Raw genomic sequence first — 12382 nt, 5'->3', positions numbered from 1 at the left:
TTCTATTTGGAAAATAGACCAGTTCTTTTGAGACAACCTTTGTTTATTTGAATGTCTATGTACCTATAGCAATTGTATTATTGCACCATTATTTGAGTACTCCAGCTGCTTTGAGAAGTATGTATTTTGCATCCCTAATATGCAGTGTCTAGCGGATAAATGTTCATTTTTGTTTTTCTTTTGAACGATCTTGGATTGTTTACCTTATTATAAGATCCTTAACTACTGCAGATCCATAAGGTCAAATCTGCAGGTTGGTCAAGAAACCCAGAGTAATCAACCTTAAACGCTTAAACTCTTTTCTTGGGAGGCTCCTACTTGTTCAGAGCTTAACCGATTCTATTCTTTGTTCTTTAACTAAAGCTACTTGTCCTGCTTTGAAGAGTTCAGATTTGTTTGCATTGACTTTGAAGTGGAAAGAATCCATTGGAAAATTTCTACTTCCAAGATCATCTCTTGAGAACTTTTAGTATGTCCATGTGAAAAGGGACCCCCAGGAGATTTTGTCCAGACTTCTTGCTGAATTCCCTATACATTTCATGAATCCCTGGAGAAAATTTGGGCTACCCTTTGTTGTAGGGGCACAGAACAATTTGACAGTATTAAAGTCACTCTTTGAATGTGGGTCTAGAACAGGGGGAAAGGAGAGGGAAAGGGATTAGTGGAAGAGAGAAAGGGTGAAGTTTCCCAGCCTCCCTCAGCCTGGAGATAATCTGCAAGTACCAAAGGCAACCTGATTTGGTTTCTCACCCAAAGTTGAGAGAGTATCTTCCAGTCAACTCCAAGTCCTGATATCTACTGGATGAGTTCCAGATACTCTGGGATGAGTCCCACATGCTGTGGGATTTCTGTAGTGGCTAAGCTTACCTTCTGAGATAAGAAGCTTTATTTTATTTTCCTTTTCAAGTTGCCCAATGATTAAACTTTGACAATGCATATGGATAAGGAAATCATAAGAGCCTCTAAGTTCCATTATATGCCATGCCTACAACTACTTAGAAGTGAACCTGGAAATCACTATGATAGATTTCTAGAAATTTGTCACTGTGCTTCAAGTCATAGACTACATTAATGGAGCCCAGGGAAATGTTTTACAGGCTACCTTGAACAACTGCTGGAAAAAAATAGTGTGATTTGTTTATTTCCTCTTTACTCGGCTGATAGCCAGATCTCTGGGTCAGACCCTTTCTCTTTCCCTGTATTCCTCTCTTTTTAATCAGCTTTCAGTCACTAAAGAGTGTTTTCCCTGTGACTATTCACCCAACAACTCTACCATTTTTCTTAAACCCCTCTCCTCCTCCTCTCTGTTGCTATTTAATTCATTTTTAGATTATATTCATTTTATATGCATGTGTCTTCAACCTGACTAGGCCCAGTAGAGAAGAGAATGAGATTCATGAGATGCCTGTTCCCCTTGGCCTCACCTCCATGATTGTATATGCTACTTCTGATGCATTCTAAATATGAGAAATTATAAGTTCCTCTTTTTTTTTCCTCATTTCTTCCCTAGTATATTCCTTTCCCCTCCCCTTTCATTTCTCTCAAAACAAAAATGGAAGAAAACTACACCCAGGACCTGAATTTTTTTTTCTTGTTCCCTCTTTGACCTTTGAATACAGTGAGATTCTGATGACACAGTAGTCTCTTTCCCCTACTAGGATGTAAACATTAACTCTTTTCAGTGTACTCAAATGTATTTTCAAAGTTTTTCTTCTCTTTTGTTTCAAAGATCCTGCTGAGCTCTGATTTTCTCAGCAGGAAGGTTTGAAAGTAATTTCTTTTATTAAAGGTCTACTTTTTAGCCCAGTAAAATTGGACTCAGCTTTTCAGTATTTTGGATAGAAACCTTTTTCTTTTGCCATTTGGTATGGCATTTCCCAAACTTTCCTTTACTTTATAATAATATCTACATAATCTTGTGTGAACCTAACTAGTTACTTGGTATTTGATTTCTTTCTTCTTAGTAGCTTGCAAGTAATTTTTATTTAACCTGGAAGCTTTGGAGTTTGGCTATGAAACTGGTATTTTCAACTGAGCATTTCTTTTAGTAGATGATTTTTTTTATTCTTTCTATTTTCATTTTGTCCTCTGGTTCCAAAAATTTAGGGCAGCTTCATTTATGATTTCTTGAAGTATTTGGATATTTTGTATAGTCAAAAGTTTCAGGTATTAAAATGATTCTTAAATCATCTCTCTTCATTCTGTTTACAAGGTCTTTCATTTTTATATTAGCTTCTTCACATGTTCTGATTTTAAAGTGTTTTGATTTTGTCCAAATATATGTTACTACTACATCACTAAATTTTCAATTTCTGATGACCACATTCTATTTTTCAGTATTCCACTATTTGGGTAAAGTTTTCTACTTTCTATTCTGAGCTACTTATTCTCTTCCAAGTATTATAATTACATTCTTTATCTCTTAATTCAGTTTTTCCCTCATTTCTTGCATTCACTTTTATAGTCTTTGTGGCCAATATATCCTTTTTTCTGAAGTTTTACTTATAATTATTACTGAATTATTCTCTTATTCTTGGATTTTACCTTGGCAGTCTCTCAAACCCAAATTTTTCTTCGTTGTGTAAGAGTATTCTTCTGTTTACTCATGTCTCCAATTTTAGTTCCTTGCATTGGGACTTTGTGCTACATCTAGGCTCTATCCCTTCCAACAATCTGGAATGAAATGGTTATACTCAAGTCCTATTTCCCACTTTGGGGACAGATTGGGACAGAATTTGGAGACAGATTCTACAGAACCGGAGCTGAGCTAGGTCATGTCCCCTTGCTCCAGTTCTAGATGGTATAGCTGGATCTCCTATTATAGTTGCTAAAAGACAAGCCAGCAGGCCCGATTCCTTGTAAAGTTCAGTATTAAATGCAGTCTCTAGCTGCACTGGCTTTAGGTCTTTTAGCTTGGCACAGTCCTTAACCTGGAAGTCTTATTCTTTGGCCTTGGCCCTTGTACCCTGGTACTTCCCCCAGCTAGCAGATTGAAGGCTTTGGCCCATTTCTTGGGACACCCCATAACCAGAAGATCTCACTGGCTTCAGGCCCATTTTCCTTACATGGTAACCGAGAAGTCCATCAACTTTGAGCTTTGTCTCCTAGTACAGTCTTCAATACAACACCAGTTTCTCTTTTTGTTCTGTTGCTTCTTTGTTTGGCTTGACTCTTTATCAGTCAACCAATCAATACAGATTTGTTAAATTCTGACTATGTTCTAGGCACTGGGAATACAAACACAAAGAATGAAGTGAAACCGATTTCAACACAGCTAGGTGAAACAGTGGATAGAGTAGTGGGCCTAGAGTCAGGAAGAACTGAAGTCAATCCTTGGCAATTCACTTTGCCTCTGTCTGCCTTGGTTTCCTCAACTATAGTGAGGATAATGGTGCCTAGCTTCCAGGGTAGTTGTGAGGATCAAACGAAATGATATTTGCAAAGTGCTTGGCACAGTGTCCAGTCCATAACTGGTGATTAAGAAATACTTGTTCGCTTCTACTTCATCATAATTCTTGACGTGGTTTCACACAGAGATGGGCCTCTCACATCATCATCTTTACCAGAAATGTGGAATTCTATTTTTCTAGTATCTTAACCCTTCAAAATCCACTCTCCAAAATTATACTATGTTTGGTTTTCCTTTCCTTCTCTATCACAAAGTCTAAGAGGGAGTATTCACTCTCCCCCAACTCCCACTCCAGGTCTCAACGTTTACATCTCACCAACCAGTGTCTCCCTATTAGAGAAAATCAGAATAGAATATACCATTGTCAGTTCCTCCATCTTTAAATAATGAAAATATCAAGGCAGATCAGATGTTGTTTGCTGCCCCGCTTTTGGCTGAGAAAGAATTCCAGCTGATGTGAGGATAATTGAAGTCTCCCATTATACTCTGTGTCAGGCCTATCGTGTGTTAACTACATTAGTCATACATTTCCTCTTTCGGTCCAAGTAGCCTGCACTATATTACAGTGACAAAATTGTTTCTCTTTCTCCATTGTTCTGCCTCCAGATGTTCTCCCCCATGCTTCCCTACTCTGGTTCCTGAATTTCTTCATATTAATATATTGTCTTACCTCACCAGCTGTACTGGGAATCAAGATGGGCTCTTAGCACTTATTCAACCAAGTGCCCTTGAAGAGTTTGGCCTTTGTTTCCTTGATTAAATTAGGAGTCCTTGATGACCTCCTTGACTCAAGGGAAAGCCTAGTTTACATGGGTTTGAGTGACATGTTTGTGACATCAGAGGCTTTTGGACCACGTAGGTTTAAGTCGCATTTTTGTAACAATTTTAGGTCACATGGGTGAGTTGCATGTGTGACTCACCTTTGACCCTGAACAAGATATATAAACCCAGAGATTGGATTTCTCTTTTGGAGCTCTGAGCCACAGCAGCAGTGGTGCTTGACTCTAGGCAAGTCATTGCTATGAGCTCCCTGGCTTTGAAGAAAACCCAGATGTTGATGCTTCTCTGGTAACTGTATATTGTGATTTTGTCAGACAGAAATCTATCTGTTGATTTGTGTTTATTTGCTCTGTTTGTATTTTCTCTGAAGCTCAGGGTTCTGGATTTTCCCCCTGAGCTGAGTAAATGCTATTTGTATGTTTGATTAAATTGAGATTGTTAACCCCTTAACATTGCTTTCCTTAGTAAAGCAGATCAAAAGAACCTGTGTTGGCAGCCTTCTGCGTGCTGGTTGTTGTTGGTTTTACACAGCCACAGTAGCTGCTAACAAGATTGTTGCAACACCAGCCTGCTTCTTTTGTTTTGACATCACCTACATTTCCTATCACTCTCCCAAAGAGCTAAGTGGAATAAGAAGGATGAAAAAAAGAAAGAAATTGCCAACATATCAGAAAGTCTGGCATTATATGTAATATTTCACCTGCCTCTGCCAAGAAGAGGGGAAGGAATGGATTATCTTCTTATATCTCTTCGTTGGGACCCAGCTTGATCATTATTTTGCAATATTTCGTTTTGGTTATTTTGTTGTCTTGATTCTTTTATTTATGTTATTTTAGTTGTGTACACTATTTTCCTGGTTCTCCTTACTTCACTTTACATTAGTTTATGTCTTCCTATGTTTTTTTTGTATTCACCATATTCATTGTTTCTTCCATTACAATAATACATTCCACTATTTTTTTAGCCATTTACCAATGAATTAGAATCCACTTTGTTTCCAATTCTTTGTTATTATATAAAGTGCTGCTATAAATATTTGGAGCACAGTTAATTCTCCCTTTATGTAAATTCACATTATGGAAATTAAATTTTACACAAAGAATTCTGAAAGAAATCTGCATTAAAAAATTACGAAAATTCATTACATAAAGCAGACCCTGTACAATAAAATGTTGTACAATCCAGGCAGCATAAACGGTGGTAGGAAGCTGAGAAGTATCTTTAAGTTAGTTCCCATGTGTCTGCAAACAGTGAGTGATACTATGCTCTTCTTGTGTTCATTAGTGATCTTTATATTTTCACCATAGCTGACAGCAAATGTGCTCTTGAGGAGAAAAGTGCACCATCTCATAAGTGTAAGCCAACAGATTTGAAAATGATAATGAAAATAATTAGAAATATGAAGGAAGACAAAAATTGTTGATAGCACATGAATTTAGTCTTGTGGTGTGTCGACTGCAAACACTAAGCTGAAGGATACTGCCTGGATAAAGGAGCATATAAAAGACAGTGCTTGCATGAAGTGGACATATCTGGAGAGAGAGAGAGAGAGAGAGAGAGAGAGACAGAGAGACAGAGAGAGAGAGAGACAGAGAGAGAAAGTACTTTTTAGAGATGGAGAAACTATTAACTATGTGGATAGAAGACCAGACTCAGAAGACTATTCCTTTAAGCTTGATGACAATTCAAGCCAAGGCTCAAAGCCTCCTTGAAGATTTAAATGTAAAGTACCCTGAAGGAACACAAAATATTTACAGTACTTGGTTTGCATGATTTGAAAATTGTGCAGAATTTCGTAACGTACAAGTGTCAGGAGAGGCTATCAGTGCAGATTTTGAAACATCAAAGAAGTTACCAGAATTCCTGAAAAAAATAATAGATGAATGTCCCTACTTGCTGGAGCATGTATTTAATGTGGACAAAACTGGCCTGTTTTATCAAATAATGGCATCTTGAACCTATATCTCAGTGGAGGAAAAAACTATACTAAGGCATAAAGTTTCAAAAAATAGTTACTCTTCTGCTTGGAGGGAATGCATCTGGGACTTTCAAATTAAAACTTGCTCTTGTGCACCACTTAGAAAAATCCTAGAGCATTGAAAGGAATTAGCAAAACAACACTACCTGTATATTAGTTCCCTAACACTTAAGTTCACTTACCTTGGTAATGTACTTTGCAGGGATGTACACATTGATAATGAGGTCGACTCATGCATTGCCAGAGCTAGCTCAGTGTTTGGGAGGCTCTGAAGGAAAGTATGGGAGAGAAGAGGTACTAGACTGACTACAAACTGAGGGTCTACAGAGCCATTGTGCTGACCTCATTGTTGCATGCCTGTGAAACCTGGACAGTCTACCAGCGCCATGCCAGGAAACTGAATCACTTCCATTTGAATTGTCTTAGGAAGATTCTGAAGATCACCTGGCAGGATAAGGTAGCAGACACTGAGGTCCTCACTCAAATTAAACTGCCAAGCATTCAAACTGCTTCAGAGAACCCAACTCCAATGGGCTGGCCATGTTGCTCAAATGCAAAATGTAGGCTTGCCAAAAAGACTGTTTTATGGAGAACTCACACATGGCAAGCGTTCACATGGAGGTCAGAAGAAGCAATACAAGGACACTCTTAAGGTCTCAAGAACTTTGGAATTGATTGTGTGACATGGGAGACTCTGGCACAGGACCACTCAGCATGGTGTGCCCACATCGGAGAAGGTGCTGTGCTCTATGAGCAAAGCAGAATTGAAACAGCTCAAAGGAAACACAGGATGCGCAAATTTAGAGTATCCACCCCACATGTTCACCTGAACTATTTGTGCCTGACCTGTGGTAGAGCGTTCCGAGCTCATGTTGGTTTGATCAGCCATAGTCAGACACATTGAAACTTGACTTTAACAGAGCGATGTCATTTTGGTCCTCTTTGAGAAAGAAGGACAATAACCAGTTCCCTAACCATAAGGCATGGATAGCCAATAGTCTATGTACTGCTTTATTCCTGAAGTGGTTCTGTAATAATAATTGGCATCCTTTTCAACATTCTACTTAGTTTGGATAATGCCCCAGGCAATTGAGAGAATTGGGCATGCACTTCCAAATAGGGCATCCGTCCTTGTCCTCTATCCTTTGGAAGGTGTGCCCAGATCCATGGCCCCAAACATAACCACTGGACCAAGAACCTGAGAGTGTCAGAATGAGTACGAGACAGCCTCGTAGCTGTCTGATCTACTGAGACCTGGGAAGTGGGGGCTGAAAAGCACCTCCAAAGTGCTTAGAGGGCAAGAAGAGGATAGGGAGAGAGGGAAGCTTACATACCTTCCAGTCTTGGCTGGAGAAGAACTTGAGATTAGCAGTATTCCCAATCTCAGGGAACCAAAATAATGAGGTTAGGGAACCATGGGCTTTAGGGGTGCTCAGGGACCCCAAAATACCAACACATCAAGTCGTGCCGAATGAATTAAACTCAAGCCTTCTCAGCCAAAGAAAAACAAAGTTTATTAAAGATTCACCATATTGGGTAGCCTCTTAGGGAGCCTGAGCATTTGTGATGCTAATACCAGTGGGCCAGACTGAATCTAAACTGAGCTAGATTGAATCTGAGTGCCTTCATGGAGGCAAGATGATATTTATATACAGAACGATTGGGGGAGGGATCTAGGGGTGGTCAAGTAGTCTGGTGTGACGGGAGGAGGGGTCCAGGGATGATCTTGATGGGACTGGAATGACTAGAGGTCAGATTCCAGGAACCAAGAGAATGGTATTTTGATGGGATCAAGGGTGGGAAGCAGGTGGCGACAATCCTGAGATAACAGACAAAGCAGGGCTAGGCTAGTTTAAGGGTAACAGAGTTTTGGGCCTAGGGATAATGGAAGGCTTATGGCCTCAGGCAAAGACCAGATCAAGTGGGAAGATTCAAGGAGAGTTCAAGGGGGCTCCCAGAATCTAAACCCCATCAGTTCAAAGACTAGTTGAGGATAATATTGCTTGCTATCATCAAATATATGAGGGGAAAAAGAGAGCCACTGTCCAAACATCTCTTGATAACTTCATAAAAAAGCTGCGCAGTCAACCACCAGTGATAAAGGCTAGGAACAGTGGGTATGGAAGGGGCAGCATACTGCACACCTATGTTAACTTTTCTAGACACTGCTATGGGGTCTATGGGTGTTCTATGGCTTACTGATCCCTTTTCAGGACTGCTCATCTTTGGTGCCCACCTGGCACTCAACTCTCACCTCTGGCTCCAAGAAGCTGTAGAATATGCAGCAGCCACACCTCAGTAAACCATTTTGGCAAATGGGCTAAACCAGGTCGAGGGTAACTGATGGCCCTCCAACCCATCCCAGTGGAATGGGCAGATGAGAACAATTTGTTCCAATGGCCTAAAAAAGGTGGCAGAAGCAGGCATTGTGGAGAGCTTAGAGCTTGGTCAAGCATCTAAGACTCCAAGGTCATCCTCTGCATCTTGTCCATCACCAGTCATCATGACTTTCGTCTTGCCACTGGACTTCAGTGACTCTGGAAGAGAGAGTAAGGCTGATTTCTTTGTGTAACTCTGACTCACTTAAATCCAATTCATGCCAGGGTCAAGATATAACCCTGTGATGTCATTGATTCTCTTAAAAAACAAAGGACAAACAACAAACAACAACTGTGCATACTCTATCATTAATTGTACCTTTATTTTCATAATTCTGTTTATTATTATGGTACAGTATTATATCTGCATTTAAGTTTATTTTATGACTTGCATAAAGATATTATTTGGTGTGTGCCTTTGTCATGAGAAAATGTCTTTGGTAAGTGAAGTGGGTGGGTAGAAGCAAATCTTCGTTACAGAACATTTATTTAAATCTGGTCAGAACAGCAGGCTCAAGCTTTTTGTACTTCTTGCAATGTGTACCTAACAGTAATAAAAGGTCATGGACATTTTAAACCCTTTCTTCGCAATTCCAGATTGGTTTCCAGAATGGTTGAACCAATTCACAGTACCACAGGTGAATATCCCTTCCACTGTTGAATATCCGTAGAATGCAGCTGCCTGATCCTAGACGTATGAATTGCTTGAGGGTTATCAAAATCAGTTTAAAAATGTGTTGAATGTAAATATCAGAAGGGGCTACCTGACTTTGATCCCAACCCACCCCACAATTGGAGCAGATCAAACTGATTTCCCCATTACTTCACCTGTTCTGACCAGATGTCACCCCTCTTCCCCCAGCCTCCCTCAGCCTTCTTTGTAGAATCTTTATTGTGGTCCATTGAATAACTTTAAAAAAAGTTTTATCCCATACTAGATAGTATTAATAGTTTGTGTAATAACTTGGTATCACCAGGTTCTCCTCTTTTTCCCCATTATCTCAATATTCTTAACTTTTTTTTAAATGACTTTCATTATTTTTTCTAATTCTATAAAATATCCCTTTGGCAATTTAACCATATAGCATTAACTTTGTGGAATATTATGAGTAGTATTCTGGTTTGTTTGTTTTTTACCGTCAAATCCTCAACTTCCTTGTGGGTAGCATTCCTAGAAAATAGTGCTAAAGTGAAAAACAGAAATGTAGGTACATTAAACTATGGGAAATAGGGAGTTAGGTTCCTGTGAACACCAAAAGCCATAATCATTTATTAGAGATTGCTGAAAATACACTTGCCTGCGTACAATTCTTTACAACAAAGCATTATTTTTGATAATAATGTTGAGGAGTTGTATAATCTAGACAGGTGGAATCATTGCCACATCAGTGAAATCTTGGAGTAGAGTTTTATTTTGAGTTTTGTTTTTTGTTTTTCTATTAGATTTGTGATTTCATTGGAGATAGGAACTACCAGCGAGGAAATTCCCTTTGCCAATGAAAATGGTAACTGTTCTCCAGTGAGAGTTGCTTGGAGTCATTGAGAGGTTTCATAACTTGCCTAAGGTCAGAGGCAAACTTGAACCTCAGTCTTTCTGTCTCAAAAAACTGCCTCTCTACTACCTCATAGATACTTGAAATAGAATTAAAAGTTATAGTAATTTCCACTGGGAGTGACTTTCAACAATTCTATAATAACTATTGTGGTAGTCTTCATTTTATATAACGTGGTTTTGGGGATCACTGGACTTCCCAAATTGTGAACACGCAGCTTTGGGGATCATTGGACTTCCTAGGCAGGGCCAAAATCCTGAGGAAGAACCCTGTGATAATCCCTAGGAAAGGCTGTACAGACCACAGGATTCCCAGAGGAAGACCAAGTGGTAGCCCCCCCCCCCTTAATCTGTGGGGATCACAGGGCCTCCTAGGGGTCAGACCCTAAGGAGGACCCAAGTGATGGCCCCCTTAGGACAGCAGTAAGATCACAAGGCTCCCGAGACAGGGCCGGAAATCCCAAGTCCGAAGAAGGCTGTGTAGACCACAGGGTTCCCCGAGGGAATCCGGAGTGGTAGCCCTCTTAACACCACAGCAGGGATCACAGGACACCCCAAGGCAAGATCCGGGAAAGTGAGCTTCTGCTGTCTATTGCTTCCCTTCACTTGACCTTAGGAAGATCCATGTGATTTGCCCATTCTCACCCAAAGAACTCAAGACCAGAGTGGGCAGAGGAAAGCATTTTATTACACTCCTCAAGAGAGCAAGTGCAGTACTCACAGGAACACTCACACTGATACACCTGCAGGAGCAGGGGTAACCATTCCCTCCACTCCTGCTAGAGTTACGGTTAGTTTACAGTCTTTGTTTTTTACAGTTTTCCTAAGTTATACAGTTTATATAAATAGGATAATAAGGATACAGAAGCAAAAGTGAAGTTAATTAGATTTTCCTTGTCTTAGTTTAGGATTAAACTATACTCTTTTACTTCCCCTACTTTCCCTCTTTAACATACGCAAATTATGCAAATCAGTAGGCCTGGATTCTTGACCAAGACCAGACCCTAGATAAGCTTGAACTGGTTCAAGTGGGTTTGGCCTCTGTAATTCCCCAGACTGCCTTCTCAAAAAGTATGCACATGCATACAAGCCTCTGACCTCTCACCTGACCAACCTTGAGGCCTGGTCTCTGCTAAAGCTGGGGTGGGGGAGGGCGGGGAAGCACACCTTTAGTTCTGTGGAAACAAAACTCCTCCTCCCATTTCTTACATATGATAAAACTGAAATACATAGTAGGCAGCTAAATGGCACAGTGAATGCAATTCAGAGAAAGACCAGGGTTCAAATCTGACTTTAATCACTTACTAGATTGTGACCCTGGGCAAGTCACTTAACCTCTGTCTGCCTCAGTTTATTCATCTGTAAAACGGGGGTGATAATAGCACCTACTTGGAAGGACTGGTGTGAAGCACTTCACCAACGTGCTGTGTAAATGCTAAATATTATTGTTGTTGTCCAAAGTCTGTCAGAAATCCAAGACTGAATGACTGGTTTTAGTACTTATATGATTGTTTCTTCTTTGCAGACTTATAAGCTTGCAATTACAGATTTAAACATAGCTATCTCTATGGACAAAGCCTGTTTTCTAGCATTTTATAACAGAGCAATATGCTACAACAAAATAAAGGAATTTCATATGGTAAGAAAATAAACATCTTTTTTAACTAAATAGAACATTAATGAACCCCTTCTGATTGAACCACTAGACTGCTCAAGCTTGTTTTTACATTCAACGCTGCTCCTGTAAGAGAGTAAAAGGAAAGTCAATGCTATGATCTTTGCTCTCATTTAAAAGCATACATAAATTAAAATTCAGTATGCAGCCAATTTCAGTTTCATTAGGAGTTTTTATTGACTCTATGGGACTCGAATATTTAAGCAAACAAATTGTCTCTGCCATTACTTCAAGAATTTAATGAAACCATGGGCTCAGAAGAGTTTTATAGAGATATTTCTTGAGACAGAGACTGGGCAAAGTAAGCACCGTAGTATAAGAGAAAGGGGCAGATGTTCTGAAGTCAGAGGACCTGAGCTAGACCCCTGCCTGAGACCCTGGAAACCTATTTGTATCCCAGGTGCTTTTCTCAACTAATGTGATAGGATAGACCAGTACAAGTATGAATACAGTACAAACATCTAAATGCTGTTAAAACTCATTTCTCTTTTTATTCCCATTCCTATTTTGTAGAGACTGAACTCTCAACAGTCCAGTATAATGCAGTAGAAAGAACTTTGGATTTTAAAAACAGAAAGCCTGGGTTCAAGACCTAGTTCTAGCAAGGCAA

General features: G+C 39.7%; 1 protein-coding gene across 1 annotated transcript in view; it reads left to right on the top strand.

Moving 5' to 3' along the window:
* TTC6 (tetratricopeptide repeat domain 6) overlaps nucleotides 1-12382 on the top strand; it is a 94241-nt gene that overhangs the window by 49842 nt on the left and 32017 nt on the right. Inside the window, exon 7 of the mRNA XM_036749703.1 lies at nucleotides 11623-11736. Coding sequence (XP_036605598.1) covers nucleotides 11623-11736 — 114 coding nt within the window. The remainder of the gene's footprint in view (nucleotides 1-11622; nucleotides 11737-12382) is intronic.

The sequence above is a fragment of the Trichosurus vulpecula genome, chromosome 3, assembly GCF_011100635.1.
Source record: "Trichosurus vulpecula isolate mTriVul1 chromosome 3, mTriVul1.pri, whole genome shotgun sequence".
Classification (NCBI taxonomy): Eukaryota; Metazoa; Chordata; class Mammalia; order Diprotodontia; family Phalangeridae; genus Trichosurus; species Trichosurus vulpecula.
This window is presented reverse-complemented; position numbering and strand designations above follow the sequence as displayed.